Source organism: Pogoniulus pusillus, chromosome 7 (assembly GCF_015220805.1).
Source record: "Pogoniulus pusillus isolate bPogPus1 chromosome 7, bPogPus1.pri, whole genome shotgun sequence".
Classification (NCBI taxonomy): domain Eukaryota; kingdom Metazoa; phylum Chordata; class Aves; order Piciformes; family Lybiidae; genus Pogoniulus; species Pogoniulus pusillus.
In genome coordinates this window covers 14,071,695-14,090,681 of record NC_087270.1, presented here as the reverse complement: position 1 = coordinate 14,090,681, position 18,987 = coordinate 14,071,695, and the positions used below count along the sequence as shown (strand labels likewise).

General features: G+C 36.9%; 1 protein-coding gene across 8 annotated transcripts in view; it reads right to left on the bottom strand.

The window, feature by feature from the left end:
- Positions 1 to 18,987, bottom strand: part of EML6 (EMAP like 6) — a 102,805-nt gene that overhangs the window by 35,533 nt on the left and 48,285 nt on the right. For all 8 annotated transcript variants that reach the window (XM_064146011.1, XM_064146018.1, XM_064146017.1 and 5 more), the window contains 10 exons: positions 15,593 to 15,730; positions 13,050 to 13,306; positions 12,469 to 12,681; positions 11,928 to 12,095; positions 10,980 to 11,086; positions 9,028 to 9,146; positions 8,207 to 8,393; positions 7,562 to 7,667; positions 3,522 to 3,615; positions 408 to 508 (listed from right to left, as the gene is read on the bottom strand). In XM_064146011.1, the coding sequence (XP_064002081.1) occupies positions 408 to 508; positions 3,522 to 3,615; positions 7,562 to 7,667; positions 8,207 to 8,393; positions 9,028 to 9,146; positions 10,980 to 11,086; positions 11,928 to 12,095; positions 12,469 to 12,681; positions 13,050 to 13,306; positions 15,593 to 15,730 (1,490 nt within the window). The remainder of the gene's footprint in view (positions 1 to 407; positions 509 to 3,521; positions 3,616 to 7,561; positions 7,668 to 8,206; positions 8,394 to 9,027; positions 9,147 to 10,979; positions 11,087 to 11,927; positions 12,096 to 12,468; positions 12,682 to 13,049; positions 13,307 to 15,592; positions 15,731 to 18,987) is intronic.

Below are 18,987 nucleotides of genomic sequence, written 5' to 3'. Positions count from 1 at the left end.
CAGCATTGCTGAAGCATTACATCAGGACCTGAAGCGTAAACACTATGGGTTTTCTGAGTGTGCTAGAGGTACTTCTGATTCTTAGTTACCAGATGGCATTTTCAAAACAAGGGCAATAAGCTGCCTAAGTGAATTACGGACCACATGTGTTTTGCAAACCGTGGATACTTGTTCAGGAGAAATCCTTAACAGAATGATCTAGGGTTAAAAAAAAATGAGCTGGAAATCACTGCCAAAGAGAAAGGATTATTGTGAGAATTACTGATTCACAGGAAGATCCAGTATTTTTATTAAATATATAATTGCCTGATTAAAAAAAAACAAACTGAAGCTGAGAACATGATATCTTTGTATTAAAAAGATACACATGCTCAAGTAAATTAAACAAAGAATACTCAGTACAGTACCTGTTAGCTGCCAAAATTTGATGTGCTTTATCCCAACTGTGACTAATTTGTCTACATGGTGTGGATTACACTTCACTACAAATATTTTATCTTTATGGCCCCTGCAACAAAAATTAAAAAACACAGTAATGGCTGAATTAACATTTCAGACTAAACTCTTTTAAACAGGCATTCCATCATACCAGACTATCCAATGAGAGCCTTTAATAAGGGGAGTCTAATTACCATGGCTGTCATACACCTGGTGCAAATCCAACAGTATGGATCTATCAAACCATGAGGATTGGCAGAGGATGTCTCCATTATCTCTACCAGTATTACCCTACCCAACAAGAAGTAGTGCTGTATTTCTAATACGCTAGAGTTTAGCTTTGGAAGCCTGACCCACAGAGCCGGCAGAATGTCTTTTGAGTATACACTGTATAGGAAATAGACTGCAGAAATGTGGTGGATAAAAATTGTCTCCTGCTGAATGTCAGTTCAGAAAAATCATTATGAAGAAGCAGGAATCAAAGGTCAATGCAATTAAAAAAAGGTAGAAAGGGTAACATAAATATTTAAATGGATAAGAACTCAATAAATATTTAAAATCCTCTGTCAAGAAAATGAGGAAGTCTTTAACCTACTGTGCTTCAAGAGGAAAAATAAAATAATCATAAATGGTCTGGGCTGGAAAGGACCTTGAAGATATTGGTTTCCAAACCCCCTGTTACAGGCAGGAAGAAATACTTCTAGAAGATTCCATAAGAGAATATAAAATCATAGTTTAGGAACCAGTTCATTCAGCAGCATATACACCTTCAAATGGAGTTCTCAGGTAACTAAAGTTATTCTTGTTCAAGTATGTATGAATTTGTATGTTTAAGTTTTACTGTTGCATTTTTTTTTTTAAGGGAAACCAAACTAAGAAACCTACATGGCATCAGGGACTGATTTCTACGTTGGTGTTTTATAAAACACCAAGAGCAAAAATAACTGGCTTTTCAGGTTTGGTGCTATGACAATGCCACTGCAGTCTGACAGGTTTAGCAGATCTGAAAAACCACATGATTCTGACTTCCCTCTTGGTTTCAGTATTTTCTTTTGGTGAATCAGTCTAAACAAAAACTAGCCCTTTACACCTTTGACATTTGAAATACATCATCTTGCAGTTCCTCCTCCTCCTGTTCCTCCACTTTGCTATAGGGATGCCCAGCCCTTTGGTTCAGGCTAGTCACACTGCTTCTTCTGGCAGCATATAATCACACAGGTAAAATGTACCACCGTGAGGCCAACATCAAACTTATTGCATCCCAGTGTGGGCGTCCTCTGTGACATAAGTGTGTCTGCCTGTGTGATAGGATGAAGATTGCTGACCTGGTAGGTCCCAAAAAGGATGGCCCATGTGTCTCCCTGATTTCCTGCAAGGGTCAGAACAAACCACAAGCCTGTGTCTTTGTGCTCCAGAGGACCAGCATGGGAAATTTGCTTTCACAGAATGAAGAAAGTAAAAGAACATGATGTGTCCTGATGTAGATTGTGAACAAATTTGACAATGCTCCACTCTGCTCCCTTACGGATTGCAGTCCACTAATATGAACTACTAGGATCAAATAGGAGCAGCACTGCATCAGCTGTGCTGATGGCATGAGAAGCTAGTGAAAGAAGCTCATATTCTAACAGCACATACTTAGTCAATCAGAATGTTAATGAAACCAGACAGAAGACTGTAGAATCAAGATAAAGAAACAAGCTCTGTAATTGTTTCAGTAAGCAATTAAAACAAATTGATAGAGTACAGTCTGAATGTTGTGACAAGAAAACTGAAAAGTCACACTCAAAGAAATCATCCTGAGATCAACCAAACAGAATACCCACAAAAAAGAAATACAAGACATAATGAATGTTTGTACATTGTGAATGTACACTTAATTTCTCAGGTTTAGTCCCTTAGATGAATTCTTCTTGTGGTTATATATGATTGTGAGGAGGTATCCTTCTATTCTTCTTGTCTGTTAAGGCCACGTGAATGTTGTACCTCAAATTTTGATGTAAACTCCTCTGTAATGGTGTTTCTCCCTCACCCTACTGTGCTTACCAGAATGGGAAACTTGCCTTCAGGAATTGCTAAAATGTAACAATAACTTAAACTGGAACATTTTAGAAGACAATTTTTTTTTGCTATGCCTTCTGTGAGGATTATGCATATTTTCAAAATAGCAGATGACAATCAATAGTAGATAGATTTGGTATACCTAGTATTTACTCACTGGAAAGAACCTCATTACTTCTCTCTTTTGTGCAAGTAAAAAGAGACAGGTAGCCTATGACCTTCTTTTATAAAGCAGTTACACTATTTTCTGCTGACCAGAATCTGCTAGATTCTACATGATGCAGACAGCACATGAAATTAACTCCTTGGCTTTCTACGCAATTCTCATGTTTGAATTGCTTGACAGAAACCAAGTTCTTAGTTTGATTGACCTGACACGTACAACTAGACTAGTATTAAAAAAGAAGCTGCAATTCAACATTTTGAAAGAGAAAAGGTGAATGTATAAATCGTAACCCAACCCTCTTCCAAACATTAGTCCCTTCAAGCAATTGCAAAAACTTCCTCATTGCAGGGTTATTAGCCAGGCTTTCAGTTAGTAACTGCAAAGATAAAAACACCTCTGAAAACATTGACTCAGAAGTAAGGCAAGAAGAGCAGACCTTGAAAAAATCTGCTTATATTAGAAAAAACACTTCTTTTCTTTTTTTGGATAGGTGATCTGAGTGTGTATACCGATGGAACACAGTATATAATCTAATGCAGAGAAAAACCCCAACCATGACATTGCTGATGACTTCTGGCATGCATCAGGAAATAAAATTGAGGAAAACATTAACTTAATTGGAAAACCACTAAGCAAGGTGTAACACCAGTGCAGCTATCAAAAAAGAAAGTCTAAGGAACTCCCGACAGAAACAGATCATGATATTTCCAAACACCTGTGGATCCCAGGGTAACTGCTCTGAAACATCATTCTGTTTTCAGAGGTGTTCTGTTTTCTCCTACAAACAAAGCAATCTATGTGGATGATATTAATTAGAGAAATCTAATCACAGGGCATGTATACAGAAATATGTTACCTGGTTGTTGCTAGCTTTTCTCCCTTTTTCCAATCCCAAAACACAATGGCATGGTTATCATCTAGTCCAACAGATGCCAAACATTTTCCATCAGCTGTAGAAAAGGAAAACTTAGTATTAAAGGTGTCAGTGCCTTAGCTGAAAATGTAACAGGCAATGAACACCACAAATACATTGCAACCTAATGCCAAATGAGGTATTACAAAGGAAGCAAAAAAAGGAACTACTTTGAGAGCCTAGAGTTCACATACACTGATGGCCTTCAATTCCTGAAAGCAATCTGCCCACAGAATTAGACAAATGAACTGAGAAAACCAGTCAACCTGCCTAACCTTGTATGATGGCTGAAGCCTTGTGCTAGCTTGAGGCTAATTGGAATATTTTAATGAGGGAAAAAATAGATTATGAGCTGTGAAAAGAAAGCAATGGTGATGTCTACTTCACTTATAGGCTTGCTGAGATGTATAAAAACAAGAACACAAACATAGGTAAGATAGAGTGTGTGAGAGTCTCTATCTGTTGGGGTTGGTGTCTGTGCTTTTGTCCCTAGGCTTTTGCTGTGTGACCCACTAATTCTGCTTCTAACTCCCTCTTGCCCATCCTCCAAACTCACCTTGAATGTAATGCAAACTCTGGGATAAGGTAGAGAGGTGGAAAGAAGGTGGAAGGGTGGATTGGAGCCCCTCCTGGGGACTCTGATGTCTGGTAGGGGTACTGTGTTTCTTTATTACTTTTAACTTGTATATTTCTGTATATAGCTGTAAATATTGTAAATATCTGCTTGTATATTGTTGCTAAGCTGCAAATATAAAGCTTCATTCCTTAACTTCCAGCTGGCTAAGTCTAGTCTGGGTGATTTCATAAGAGTGGGGGAGGCAAGCTAACTCCCAAACCATCACAAGTCTATGCATGCTGAAAGTTCTATCCATAAGGAGGATTCATATTGTAATACTTAGCACAAAAATGAGTATGTACTGGGTGATCAAACTGGAATTCATAGATTTTTTCAGAGTCCTATCCTAATTCATGACCTAGCCTTTCTCTTCTTATCTGATTTTAAATACGGCCTTATCAGAGATATGACAGTTTCTGTTATAGACCATGGCAAGATTTTTCTGCTTGATTTTTAGCTGGACAATTATGAGAGAGGGTATTAGAGAAAACACATTCTTTTTACTTCATTAGATCCTATGATGTTTATATGACTGACCTACTTTCGATTTTTTATATTTGTATTCTTTATCAAATGATTGATCATTCCCAAAGGTTGAGACAAAACATTCCTATGTAGACGTACAGGAAGGTATGTATGATCAAACAAGACAATGGAAGTCAATTTCCAAAACACTCCAAAATCACATTACACTTTCTTTGAAATACTTCTGATCAGATGATGCTTCTTTTCTTTTGCTTGAAACAGTGACAGGATCTCTTAGTGTATAATGGAAAAGGGTGGCTGAAAGTTAATAGGCAATGTAGCAAAACTATAAATACAACAGAAAATTTTAAGGCTAAAATTAACTGCTGGCTACCATCTCTTCTACTGCAGGAAAGACACAGTGCTACTGGCAATGAGAAACAGAAAAGCAAGAACAGAATATTATACATAACTCAACAGTATTTAGACATCCTTGTTACGTGTGTGAAATGATGATAAGTGAGCCCATTAACAAATATTTAGAGACAAATCAGCAGGAAAATGTAAAAAATGTTTAGGAGTTAAACCATGATTGCTGAAGTGTACAAAAAAGGAATTGAACTTTACAGGTTGTAGCAGGAGCTGGTTATCTGACTTTCTTTTAACTGAAATTAAAAGTGAAGGAAGTAGAGAACTGGGGCAATGGCCAGAAGTGTGAATGAAACAATGACTTGTCAATGCTACTTCTTGTAGAAGAGATATTAAGGACTTTGTGCTTAAGCATATTTGACTTCAAGAACAGAAAGAGTGCCACTGTTATAAATTACTCTATTAGAACTACAGAAAAGGACTTGAGGATACTGGTGGACAAGAAGCTGGACATGAGCCAACAATGAGCACTTACAGCCCAGAAGACAAATTGTATCCTAGGCTTCATCAAAAGAAGTGTGGTCAGCAGACAGAGAGGTGATTCTGCCACTCTACTCTGGTGAGACCTCACTAGGAGTACTGTGCCCAGCTAGGGGACCCCCAGCATAAGGGAGACATGGACCTGCTGGAGCAGGTACAGAAGGCGGCCACAAAGATGATCAAAGGGCTGGAGCACCTCTATGAAGACAGACTGAAAGAATTGAGATTGTGTAGCCTCGAGAAGAGAAGGCTTTGGGGAGATCTTACAACTGCATTTCAGTAATTGAAGGGGACCTATAGGAAGGCTGGAGAAGGATTGTTTAGAAGGGCTTGGAGGACGAAGGGGCAATGGTTTGAAACTAGAACAAGGTTGGACATAAGGAGGAAGTTCTTTACAATGAGAGTGGTGAAATACTGGAACAGGTTGCCCAGTATCGTGGTTGAGGCCCTGTCCCTGGAGACATTCAAGATCAGACTTAATGTGGCCCTAGACAGCCTGATCTAGTTGGAGGTGTCCCTGCCCATTGCAGGGGAGTTGGACAAGATGACATTTGAGGGTCCCTTCCAACCCTGTGCAATCTGTGAACTGCTTCAGAGTTCGTATGTGGCTGAATGGGTCCTCACAGCTAGACTGCGCTCAGTGTATTCAGCCACAGTGCAATGAGAAGCAAATCAGGGAGAAGAAGAATCATGGTAAGAGCCAGAGTTCATGGCTGAGTGAAAGAGGCTGAAAAACAAGACAGAAACCCAAAATTGACCTTCAAAAAAGTAAAGACACAGACAGGGAGACTCAAAAAGTTAATCAAAAGGAAAGAAAAGCAAAGGGGACAGTAAAAAACATTCAATAATAGTTTTTGTGAGATAATATTCTAGAAAGATAGCTGATACAAAATCCATATAAGCATTTGTATTATTAACTTGTGCATTTTGATGACAATTATTTTTGTAACTCAATTATGTAAATGGAACACAGTTAACAAAATTTTGTTGGGAAGAGTACAATTTAAACTTTAATTAACAGAGGAAGTTTTACAAACTTACTTGGGCTACACACTCTGATTAATACCCAAAATTATGTATGTTGAATTAACCACCAGAGGGCACAACCAAACATTGCATGAATGCAATCAGACTACTTGAATCTTAATATCATCAGACTGGTCCTACAATCTACTTTCAGGGATAGGTTAAACATCACAGTTATCTACAATTTTGCATTTGAATTCCAGCTCCTGGCTGAACACCAAGACTCCACTTCTGATAATGGAACATGGCTCAGTTCCACAGACCTATCTTTCTGGAAGTAAAACTTCTGTGTAGCTCTGTTTCATAAACGTAATCTCTATCAGAATGAATTCGTACCACATTTCTAGAGAGGACAACATGAAATAAATGAAATCTAACTGAAAGAAAAAAAAATCAGAGCTAAGAGAAGCTCAGCCAGAGTACTGTCTTTTTCTTCCTTAACTAGAAGGGAATGGATTTACAAGCCCTTTTATAAAGATGTAAAAATATATAAGTGACCACCACGTGGATGATATTTGTCTGAGCTGAATCCCTTAAAAAGGATTACATTTTGAGTATAGAGACAGCTTGGGTCATCCATCTCAGAAAGACAAATAGGAGAAATTCCTGACAACTGTCATTTTCACTACTTCTGTAAACTCACTGTAAAATGTTAATAAATCTGAAGAATTTTATGGGCCCACAGATAACATTCCCACCTCACTTATACACTTCAAGTCACTACTCTGCCTGATTTTAAATTATTATACCGTGATGTAGTCAGCTAACAGAGGCCTAGCTGTGCACTTGCTGCACTAGTTGATGAAAGGCCCATGGCTGACTTGACTACATACACACAACTTCAACCAAAGCTGTCAGCAAAATTTTGTTTAAAATTTGTATTGGTTGTAAAATTGGTAGCTATTAAAGTAACATTTAACGATGGGTTTTTAATTAATGGTTTAGCTAAACATAGGTTGTGGCTAACCTGAAAAATCCAGTGCGCACACTCCTCTTTGATGCTGGCCTTTGAGCAAAGATAAACATTTCAGTGTCTGTGTGTCCCATACGTGGATGGCAGCATCTCTTCCAACCTAAACCAGGGGATTAATTGAAATATCTGCTCATAGAAGTTCACAGCACCATACCAGCAGTAATTAGCACCATCACATCTTCAAAACACTCCAGAGGTAACTACTTTTCCACGTGCCCTATTTTACCTTTTTCAAGATCTATTCTCTCTTTTAGGGAAATATCAGTGGCTAGTCTCTAAAACACTAGTATTCAGTATCACGTTAATGATATATCATGATATATTAACATATATACATGAAAGACATTGTAGTCAGCACCAGGTATCGGCAGAGTGCCCGACATGAAACAGTCTTTATCTGAGTAAGGCGTTTCAGTGCTGCTACAGTAGTCCAGAAAGCTCCTAGAATGCAGATATAAAACAGTTCCTGCAATCTACAGTTGAAAGTGGAAGTTCAAAGGGAATATAATCACCTTAGCTTCCAGTCCAGTACTTCAAGCACTTTTTCAGGGAGGAAAAAATACAACTGAATTCCTAATTACATGTTATAAAGATAATTTATTTGCTATTTCGCTAAGATCATCTGTTCTAAATACCCACCTGTCCAGTAGCAACATAGTCTTTCACTGGGTGAATGTTTAGGCTGAGGATGTCATCATCGTGACCAAGATAGAGCCTTTGAGTGTGGTGTTGCCTGTTATATACAACAGCTACAGCAGCAATATGATATACCACTTCTCCAGTTTGTGTGTAGAACAAGTTATTTCGACAGTCATAGCCTCTATAACTGAAGGAAACACAAACCAAATTATATTCCATTTCAAAACTATTCTGGTAATTTTTGTAACAAGTTTTGCAAATAATTTGTGCATTAACTTGAAAAGAGTACAGCTATGGTGTCAATGTCAGCTGAAAATATCACAGCACATAGGTGGACAGAGATTATTCCCACCAAGAACAGACGTTCATGGATTTTCTCATGCTTCACTTTACATCTAGCTCCTAAATTAGTGCTGATTTCACAAAAAGAAAACATAACTCACATAGAATTGCATCTAGATCAGTTTTACAGGGAATTAGATTCAAGCAGAAATACATCACAACCAGTTTAACAGCATCTTTGCTTCAGCAAATGTAAGGTGTAGTTAGCAGCTGATTTAAAATGTAAGTACATAAAATGCAGTGCTGGTGTATTATCTATTATATGGCTACAGTATTATAATCCCTTCTTGTTCCTGAGAAAATACATCTGAAAAAAAGGAAATATATCTGATATTCCAAAAATTACCCACAGTAATAATGACAAACAAATGAACTCTAAGCACTAAAAAATGCTTTGCTAACACTCTGGCATGAATCAATTCACATTGCTGGGTTGTTTTGCTGATTGTAAAAACACAAATTATCTAATATTACTCTACCCATGTATAAACTGCAACTTTAAGCTGTCCTCAGGCGCTCGCTCTCTTTTAATGAAGGGCACAGAAAGGTTTTTTTCTTTACTTTGCTGTTTCAGCTGAGGTAGGTCTTCTTTGTAAACCTGAAGAATAATTGTTGAAGTTAATCATACACCTAAATATTATCATAAAAGTTCAATATTAGTATTACATTTAATATATGTTAAAGTGACATTCAGTAGTTATAACACAGAGTTGGCCTCTAATGGTTCTTTAAAAACTTCAGAGAATGATAAATGCTTTCCAGATCCCCAATATGTGAGAGGCCCAGAACATTAGTCTGGAGTAGCAGCAGCAGAGTATTTTTTTCTAGAAGATTTGAGTGACATTGAAAAGGAATTTAAATACTGACTGGAACTCTAAGTGTCTTTTAAATTCAGATGTATTTCGGTGTACATACTAAACCCTGAAGAGAATTCATTCATTTTATCTAGGGATTATGATGAAATACACACCATAGAATCACAGCAGTCTGCACTAAATATGTCTGCTGGTTTGAGGCTAAATGAAATACTTTAATGACAGAAATTAAATCCTTAGCTGTGAGAAGAAAGAAAACATTTGCCATCACATTCCACTGGGTGTGATAAAATCTCCATCACGGCAGTTCCCACAAATAAGGAGGACACTCAATCCTTCTTGGGCACAGTGGGATTTTGGAGAATACACATTCCTGGATCCAGTCGAACTGGATCTTCAAAGGCAAACGTTCATCACCACATCATGCCACAGATGCAACCTGGTCTAAATGGATGGCTTTGACAACCCAACGAGCATGAATGGGTAATCTCGATTGACCTGGTCTGGTGGAGGAGATCACCAACTGGCCAGAAGGCACAGACTGTACAAAACCTCCAGAGGAGAAAATAGCCTGTGCTGAAGAAGCAACTCCCTATGGTGATCTCTCTGATCAGGAAAAGAACTATGCCTTGTTCACAGATGGTTCCTGTTGTCTTGTTGGGAACAACCAAAGATGGAAGGCAACACAACCATCAGGCAGATCAAGCTGCTAAAAGTGAAGGTGGCCATGGAATAGCCTGCTGCATGAAAAGGATTGAGTAGTTTCTTGATACGGATGAACAGGAGGTAAGAAGAGGAGCCAAGAGCAGTGCACAAGGCCAGCCAAGATTGCGGTTCAGCCCCACAGTGCTTATGTGATCCAAGCACAGCAGATTTGGTGACTAACTGAGTTCAGAAAGTCCACAATGACAGAGCATAAATCATCACTGAAAGATCAGGTTAAAGAGCGGAATGGCATACATCCATTCCCGACAAAAACAACAAACATGCGGTAGAGATATTTATTTGCAAGGAAGCAATCTATCTTAATTTATTTCAGAACACACTTGTACTGAAAACAGAAAAAAAAATTAAATGAAGTGATTATTAGAGAACAGTTTTACTTGGTTCTTATAAACCAGGGCAACTTTAATTCTTGGACATTGTTTGTCCTGGCAACAACAGCAAAAAAGAATCTGTCACAAATAAATGTATTGTACAGGCTTCAAGCTCATCAAGAGTATTCTGCTTTAAGTGTGCACAGATCATAACTCCAGGAGCCTTATTCTATAAATTGTGATTCTAAATTTGATAGGACTGAAAAGTTTGCTCTAACACATATCACAAGAATGGAGATAACGCTAAGATCAAATGTTTACATTTGTGCTTTTTAAGATAGATCCTCTTTCTAATGTATAATGGTGTATATATATGCTGTTTTCTTCCAAACCCTTCTAAATTCACATCTCCAGCTAAAGTAAACTCTGCTTTTTAATGCATATTGGTTGCATAAGCAGCCGAATACTGTCAAAATAATCTTCTCAGATGAATTAGCTGCAAACTTCTTTTACTTATCTTTACTGAATAGTCAGTACAGGCTGTCAGGTAATTGGCACAGTGCATTAATTTACACTCACCTGGCGATCATAGTTGATTTGAGCTTCCTGCTCAATATCAGAATCTAACTCTGGCACATCAGATAAATCTGAATCTGATTCTTCACTGTAGGAATCAATGCCACCCTCTACATAAAAAAAAAAATTAAGAAAAAAAATTAAAAATCAATATATTGAACACAATCACAAGAAGCTAGAACGTGATGCTTAATACAATTTAGACTATGTGCAAAGCAGTACTCAAGAACTTCAGAAGTTTAAGCAGCTTGCAAAAATCATGTGGGCTGAATGTGTCAGTTCTCATTTGTGTTTCTCTTGTTTCAATGCCTGGGGCAGAAAGGTGGCAGAGGAAAGGAGAATGAGTAGCTACCGGTGCATTTCCATCATCTGAGAGAATACTGCTTTCTCAAGAGGCTTTGGAAAGGGTAAATAAACCCTTTCTTTGTGGTCACTGTCTGTGTTTAAAAAGACTTGCTGCAACATGTGTGTTTTACCAAATTGCACAGGTAGGGAGTGAAATTTTGCCCAACTGTTTAAAAGTATCCAATTTTCAGCAGTTGCCACTGTATTTCATATGGCTAAGGTGGAATATTCCAAGTATCATGCATTCATAAGTATAGCTATCACATGTATATGTAAAATTGCACTGAAAAGAAAATGAAATAATTCCACATGTGTAGTCTTGACTTCTGAATGGCTAACTTTGAAAATTTAATTTGATTTTATCCTCTCCCTCTAGTATGCCTTTCTTCCCACAACATTTTGATAAATATTTCTCATGTATTGCTAACATACAACCTTACAAACTGAAAAAAGAGTTTTTTTAATGCCTGAAACAAGTGGTTTTTTATGAAAAGTAAAATGTCCCAAACATGCCAAATTTCTGTTAATCCAATGCAAGTTTTTCCCTCAGTGATCCATTCTATGTGGATTTTATTTAATAAACACCTTGAAGAGAGAATGTTTTACCTTGTGGAGATGTTTCAAGAACGCTATTTGTTATCCCTTCTGGAATAAATCGCCACTGGAAAACAGAGTGATCAGCACCTCCTGTACTTAAAACCCACTGAAAATCATGGGACCATCGGACATTAGTTACATGAGCTGAGTGGCCAACGTATTTTCTGAATTTAGCTCCTAAATAAATCAAATCAGAACCTGTTAGCATGTAAGAAGAAGAAAAACTAAAAGTCTAACTCCATTAGTTATAATGTTAATGGCAACAGTCTAAAAACTCTTAAGAAAACTGAAAACTTTTGATATTAAAAGTAATTCTAATATCAAAATAAACGGCATAAAATAATGAAAATTATATATTCACTTCAGTAGTATTGTACTGTTTGTAGTACATACTGTACAATAAACAAATTCAAATTTACTATCAGAAAATACATGGCTATGGCATCAAATTAAACAAATAATCTGTGTTAAAAGCCTGCTACAAATGTGAAGTAAATAGTACACACTAAATACTGCATTCTTCAGAGATTAAAAAAAAAACTTGCTTTACCTTTTTTCAGGCATGGAAATCTGAATAATTTGACCAGCCCAAAATCATCTCCAGTCACTAGCACTGAGCTGTTGTAATTTCCATCCACAGAGTTAACATCTATAATGTTTGTATACTTTGGCCAGATTCCATTCACTTCAGATCCTATCACACAGGTCCACGAGGCCCAGGGAATTCCTTTGATCTCATCTTTGCTAGTTAGATGCTTCCCAGCTGAAAATATGCACATGGATAATCTGTTTAATAATTTGTTTTTCAGTAATCTCCATTTATTTTTAATCACACTTATCTGTGTATTCTTCTTTGGATTACAAATATTCACAATTTTACTTCAAATAAGTATAAACTCACAGTATGGCCTCTATGGTATTCAACATCATCACACATTATTACAAGTTCCAGTGCAGCTGCACATAAACATGCTAAAACCATGCAAAATAAGGAAACTGTTAGATACTTATGTAAGTTCCAGTCAAGAAACTCCACTTGCAGAGATACTATCTGTGTAATTTTTTTTGTTGTTCTCTTCAAATCAACATGGAAGTCTACTTGTTCATATCATGAGCCACTTGTAAACTTACAGGGCATCTTGTAGAACAGTCTCTCTCCTGCACCATCGTTAGTTTGCAAGAATTTACTATCCACAGACCAGTCAATATGAGTTATAAAACTGGAAGATTTGTTGCATTCTCCTATTTTTTTGTATCGCTGAGCAACTGCATAGATATCCACCGGGCCATCATTAGAACCCACAGCAAGGTAAGAGCCATCTGGTGAGAACTTCATTTCATGGATCACTTCTTTTCGGTCTTTAATATGTACTATCTCTGTCATGTCTCTGCAAGAGCCAATAATGAAGATACGAACTGAAGACCTGTGAACATGCAATCCTGTTTATATTTAAGATAAATAGGACGATAGATGACCTGAATAATTTGTACAACAAAAAACATGTAACAAATCCTTTTTTTGAGAAGTTTCTATTGCTTTCATTGGCTAGAAGCATACTGCAAAAGCAAAAGTCAGAAACAACTTTACCTGTCACTGACACTATTAATATTATTCACCTAATTTTAGTTGCACAACAGTTAAATGTCTGATCTGAACTACACCAGACAATGCTTCTTGAACAGGATTTTCCCCAAAATTTTCAGCTGTGAGGAAAAAATTAAAACCCAAATTAAACCCAAATCTTCTTGAGTCGACTGAACAAGAAGCCAAGTCACAGTGCCACTAATTTCCTATTTACAAAGTCAATTCACACCAGGTTATACATTTGGGCTGTAATGAAATTTTGTGAGGAAGAGTCTTCTGCATGTGTCATACTCCATTTTATCCTTTTAAGTACTTTTCCTGATTTCAAAAAAAATAATCACTGCCTGCAGTGTCAAATTTATTAAAATACTTGAATAGATTTAGAAAAAAAAAATTATTTAGAAAATAAATTTTGTTAATGTATCTTTAAGATGCTGCTACATAGCACTGATAAAAGCAGAATTCTAAAAGGAGAACAATCTGTAAACGAAGACACAGATTTCTGGGCAACACATGATAAGATTATTATCACAGTTAACCAGGATCTCAAAAAACGAATGCAAAATAATGATTTTGTTACAAATTCATTCTAAAACGATGAAACAGTAGAAATTTTGTTGTGAAAATTCTTTTTTATTCATAGCTATTTTTTCCTTCAGAAAGTGTTTTGGAAAAGAATTAAAATATTGTTAGCTCTGCCTTATTACTGAAAACTGGTAACACCACTATTCCACAGTGGTACTACCCAGAAGAACATTATTCTATCGATCCAGATTCTTCACAGCCAAGAAAAATGAAAACAAAGAGTCACAACATTAAGTGTGTGATTAAAAAAACAAATGCCAAATCAGCACACTGCCAGTGTCCTGGGCCACAGGCTGCAGATCTCTTACTCTGTCACAGAAAAGGACCAGATGGAGAAGTGATTGGCATTCAGGGCCTCACACAACAGGGTTGCCACTCTTTGTGAATAACGATGGGTTTATCATTATCACCCTTTGCCAGCTGAATCATGAATAACAGTAGGTAAAAGGCCAATCAGCAAAGACGAGATTACTGTGAGACAAAGACGATTAACTTCTTTAGAAAAATACTAGTCTCTGAAAGGATTTTAAATTAATGAGCAGATCACTTCAGTTTTGTTCAAGTCATTAGAGCAGTACATTACAGGGGTTTTCACAGATCTTCCACTGATTACAGGCTTTGCCCACCTATTAGCTAGTGGTTCAAAATACGCTTAGTGAATATGGAGCAAGGCTAAGGAAGCAATAAATGCTTCCAAGTATCAATTAAAACAGGTTCTGTGGTTTGAAATTATGCTAGTTTGGCTGCTTCACTTTATGGGCAATTCTGCGTTTAACCTGCTTTTGTATATCATTCATGAACATAAGAAGTTCCACCCCAATATAAGGAAAAAATTCTTTAAAGGGTGACACAGCACTGTAACAGGGTGCCTACAGAGGCTGTGGAGCCTCCTTCTCCAGAGACTTGACCTGTCCTAGGTGATCCTGCTCTGGCAGGGTAGTTGGACTCAATGACCTCTGGAGGTCCCTTCCAACCCCTACCATTCTATGCTTACAGACAGGAAATGGCTATGGCATAAGGTGTCTTCAGACAGAAGAAGGCTTGTCATGTAATATGAAAAGCAGAACTCATTTATCTTGCAAATGTTTAAAAATGTCTTTCAATCACCAATTATTTTGCCTGGATCTATTCTCATATATGACAGAGAATAAACCATCAAAGAGATCCCTCTCAAAACTACATTATCTCTGTCATCTACATTTCTTTTCCAAAAAAATATCTGTATTACTTCAGAACAAATACAGAAAAAAATCCTGAATGTTCTCAACATTAAGACATAATATTTGGAAGTCAATAAATCACAGGTCTTCTCCTCATTGCCAACTACCATCTTTTAAAACACCAAGCGGTGGTTTGGAAACATGCTCAATTTTTACTCTGTTTCTTATAAAATGTCCATAGATTTTTTTTTTCTTTTTGTAGGACTAAAATATAATCTGATCTCAAGTTACTTGGAAAAATTCCTACTAATGTGAGAAACTGAAGTGAGGTTTTCTCATCTTACCTTACTCGAAGAACAATGAAGGAGCCATCCTTCATTCCAAGTGCTAGCTGCGATCCATCAGGACTGAAAGACACACTCCGCACTGCTTCTTCCATATTACAACGAGCTATCAAGGCATGGTCAGCAAGACTCCACAATCTGCATCGAAGGAAATTGGAAACAGGAGCACATTTTCCCTGACTGTATTTCAGTATCATTGAGAGTAATTACAAAAAATCTAATTCAACAGGTAAGAGCCCATATCTCTGACATAAGCTTACAGAAATGCAGTTATTAAGCACTCAACTGTTTACCAGTCTAGCAGAGATGAGAAAGAGTGTAAAATGACTACCTGAATCAATGCAAAGACATACAATTTTCTAACATTGAATGTCAGTGACACTCTTAGCAAATATCATCAAATGAAGCTTTCAGACACTTTCAAGAGAAGTTTTTCTTTTAAAAATAAAGAGGTCTCTATTGTTTCCAGTTCAGGGAGGGATGGCACCTCAGACCCTAACATGTGTCTGTGGCAGCAGAAGAGAAAATAAGAGCAATTATGTAATCATATGGCCTTATCTCCATACTTCAGTGACTGAACAGAATTCTCCCTGATGGATAATAAAAATGCTGTTTCTGTAGACAGGAAAGGTCAAGGTGGATCAGACTGAAATATCATGGAAACTGAAAGTAATACTCAGAAAGCATAAACATTCCAACCATGGGGAAAACTGTCTTATGAGAACCCTGAACAAAATACCACACAAAACACGCATGCTGATTTGCTCATTTACATTACTTCAAATAAAAAGAATCAAACAACAAATTACACCGTAGGATGGAGGAAAGCAAATAAAGCACATGTATTTTTAAGGAGTTTCTGAGATCACTACAAACTGGTTATCAGCTCTCAGCATTACAAAAAGATTTTTTTTTTAATTTAAAGAATAAATAAAAGCGTGGAATAAAACACATAAAAGACCTCTTAGGATATAAAAAAAGTCAGCAATAGCTAGCTAGCTTTATTTTGAATGCTGTAATCTATAATGCTTTTGTAAAAGATTTGTAAAATACCCAGTAAAATATTTGAATAGCTGAACCTGGTGATTTCAGAGATCTGGTTCCAGCCTCAATAATTCTGTGATTCTGTGAACAGCAGCATATGCCATCATGGGCTAAGCTCAAGAAAAATGACAGTTTGTGCAAGAACTGTATTGTAACACTGGATAAAGTTTTCTAGCAAGCTTTACAGAAAGGAATGATGAGGCTAGCAAGGAGACACTACTGAGAGTTCTAGGGAGAAGCTTTGGATTAGCAAGATTTCACTGAAGACACTGGCACAGATCAGAATGCTAATGAAATTTGCTATGGACAGCAAGCTGGGAGGCACTGTGAACCCAGTGATGGAAGTTTCTTGATTTTAAAATAAGCAGACAAGGAATTAAATTTAACCAAAGTCCACACTTTCAGAGCTTTATGTCTAACAATGGATGGGAAGGGACAGTATTGCTTCCCAAAATACATGAGTAGTACAAATGGGAAAGCAGGCAAAGTTACGTGCCATGCTGGTACTGGAACAAATAGCAATAATAGAACCTGAAGAAGTTTTTGACCACCCCATCAGTAGCATCCAGCAGAAAATACACCTTTAACATAAGAGTAACAAGAGTAAAGAAAAAAAAAGTTTGATAAATGTAGTAGAATGATTAAGTAATTTGTCTGACTGCACTGAGGAATGATGACTTTTGCATTTCTTTTCAATCAGAAATTCTTTGGACATTGTCAGGTAAATGTTACAAGGATCAGTCTAGAATTAACAGCCCTGAATGGTACTGGTTGCCTCTTAGGCTGAGAGAACTCAAAAGAAAGAGAAAGAACTTGAAAAGACTTCTCCGTGGAAGAAACAGCAAGTACCATTTCCTGCTGGGAAAAAAAATGGATGTGGGATGCTTAAACTGTTTTCAAAGACAAAACAGATGTAGGATCAGAAGCAAGAATCCTAGCAGTCTTGTTAGGAAGAAGCTATGAGCTCAAGACAAGAAAGAATGAACCAGAAAAGGTTTGGAAAGATTTCAAAGGAAATATCAGGATAAATTTTGCCTCTAAAACACAGCTTCCACATGAATCAGTCCAATCCATTAGAAGAGTAATGACAACACATGGTGTTGCAAGCAGAGTAATTAGATTGTGGTTTAAAAAAGGAAAAAAAAAAAAAACAAGCATCAAGCCTTTCATATTAATGGAAGAGTAATTCTAAATATGAGGGCTTTAATTTTATAACAGAAAAAAAAAAGTACTTGCACACATACAGGTATACACCACTGACAACATAAAAGCCCAGCTTTGCTTAGGAAAGTAGAAGTAGCTTTTCTGGCAAAATACTTCTGTACACTTCTTTTAAGCCAGATAAATAAATTACCTCAATTTTTAAAAGTGCATGCATTTTCCAAGAAGATAATGATGTGTTTTACCACTCTTTGGCAATTGAGTTTAAAAAATACTCAAATAGACTCATGAAGCTTTATTTTATTAGTTGATATTCCAGTCTTTCTGTCTTACACCTGACAGGTCAGTCTGTTTATTGGAGCACATAGTGATTACAGGCTCCCAGGAGGCTTACTAGAAACCACTCCATCTGCAGAAAATGCCATAGCTGATGAAAAAAAAAACTTTACTGCTGCTTTGTTTCAGTTAACTGGCAAAAAAATGCTCAGCACAAAAAAATCAGATACATAAATATTCAGATGCATTCTTATAAGTTTCAAACAATCTCCTTATAAATGCAGGAAGACAGAGATGGTTCAACAAAACAGATACTGTAGCAGAGATGCTCTGCCAGAACAGCAGCTACTTGTGGTCCTGCAGCAGGCATTCTAACATGACATTAAAGAAAGACACATAAGGAGCCTTGAACAAATGTATAAGTGCATACCTCTTAGTGTTCAGATAAGAATGATGCTTTCTTTCTGGTCCTCTTATAAGACACTGGAAGCAAACAGCTTTTCATGCTGCTATGATTTTGAAGTTTAAAATGTAGTAAACCTCAATTTGGCTAGTCTTCTCTTAGTTATGCTAGGGAACATCTACAGGAATTTCCCTAACTCTGCAGAAGGCCTTTTCATTTGGACATCTCACTTGGATATGAGAATATAATCTGATCAACGAAGTAATTTGTAAAACAATTTTGATATTATAAAGAATCCAAATGCCACACTCTCTGGAGTCTACAGAGCTAAATGGATGTGTGATGCACTGTGATAAAACACCTGCAAGGCTAAGAAATGCATGTTTTACAGAACAGCAATGTTCAAATGCATCATTAATGTAATAATAGTTATAACAACTGTAATAATCGTAAGAGCACCACTCAATGAGGCATGCTGGCAAATGCTGGCCTTTCATTGAGGGGCACAAGT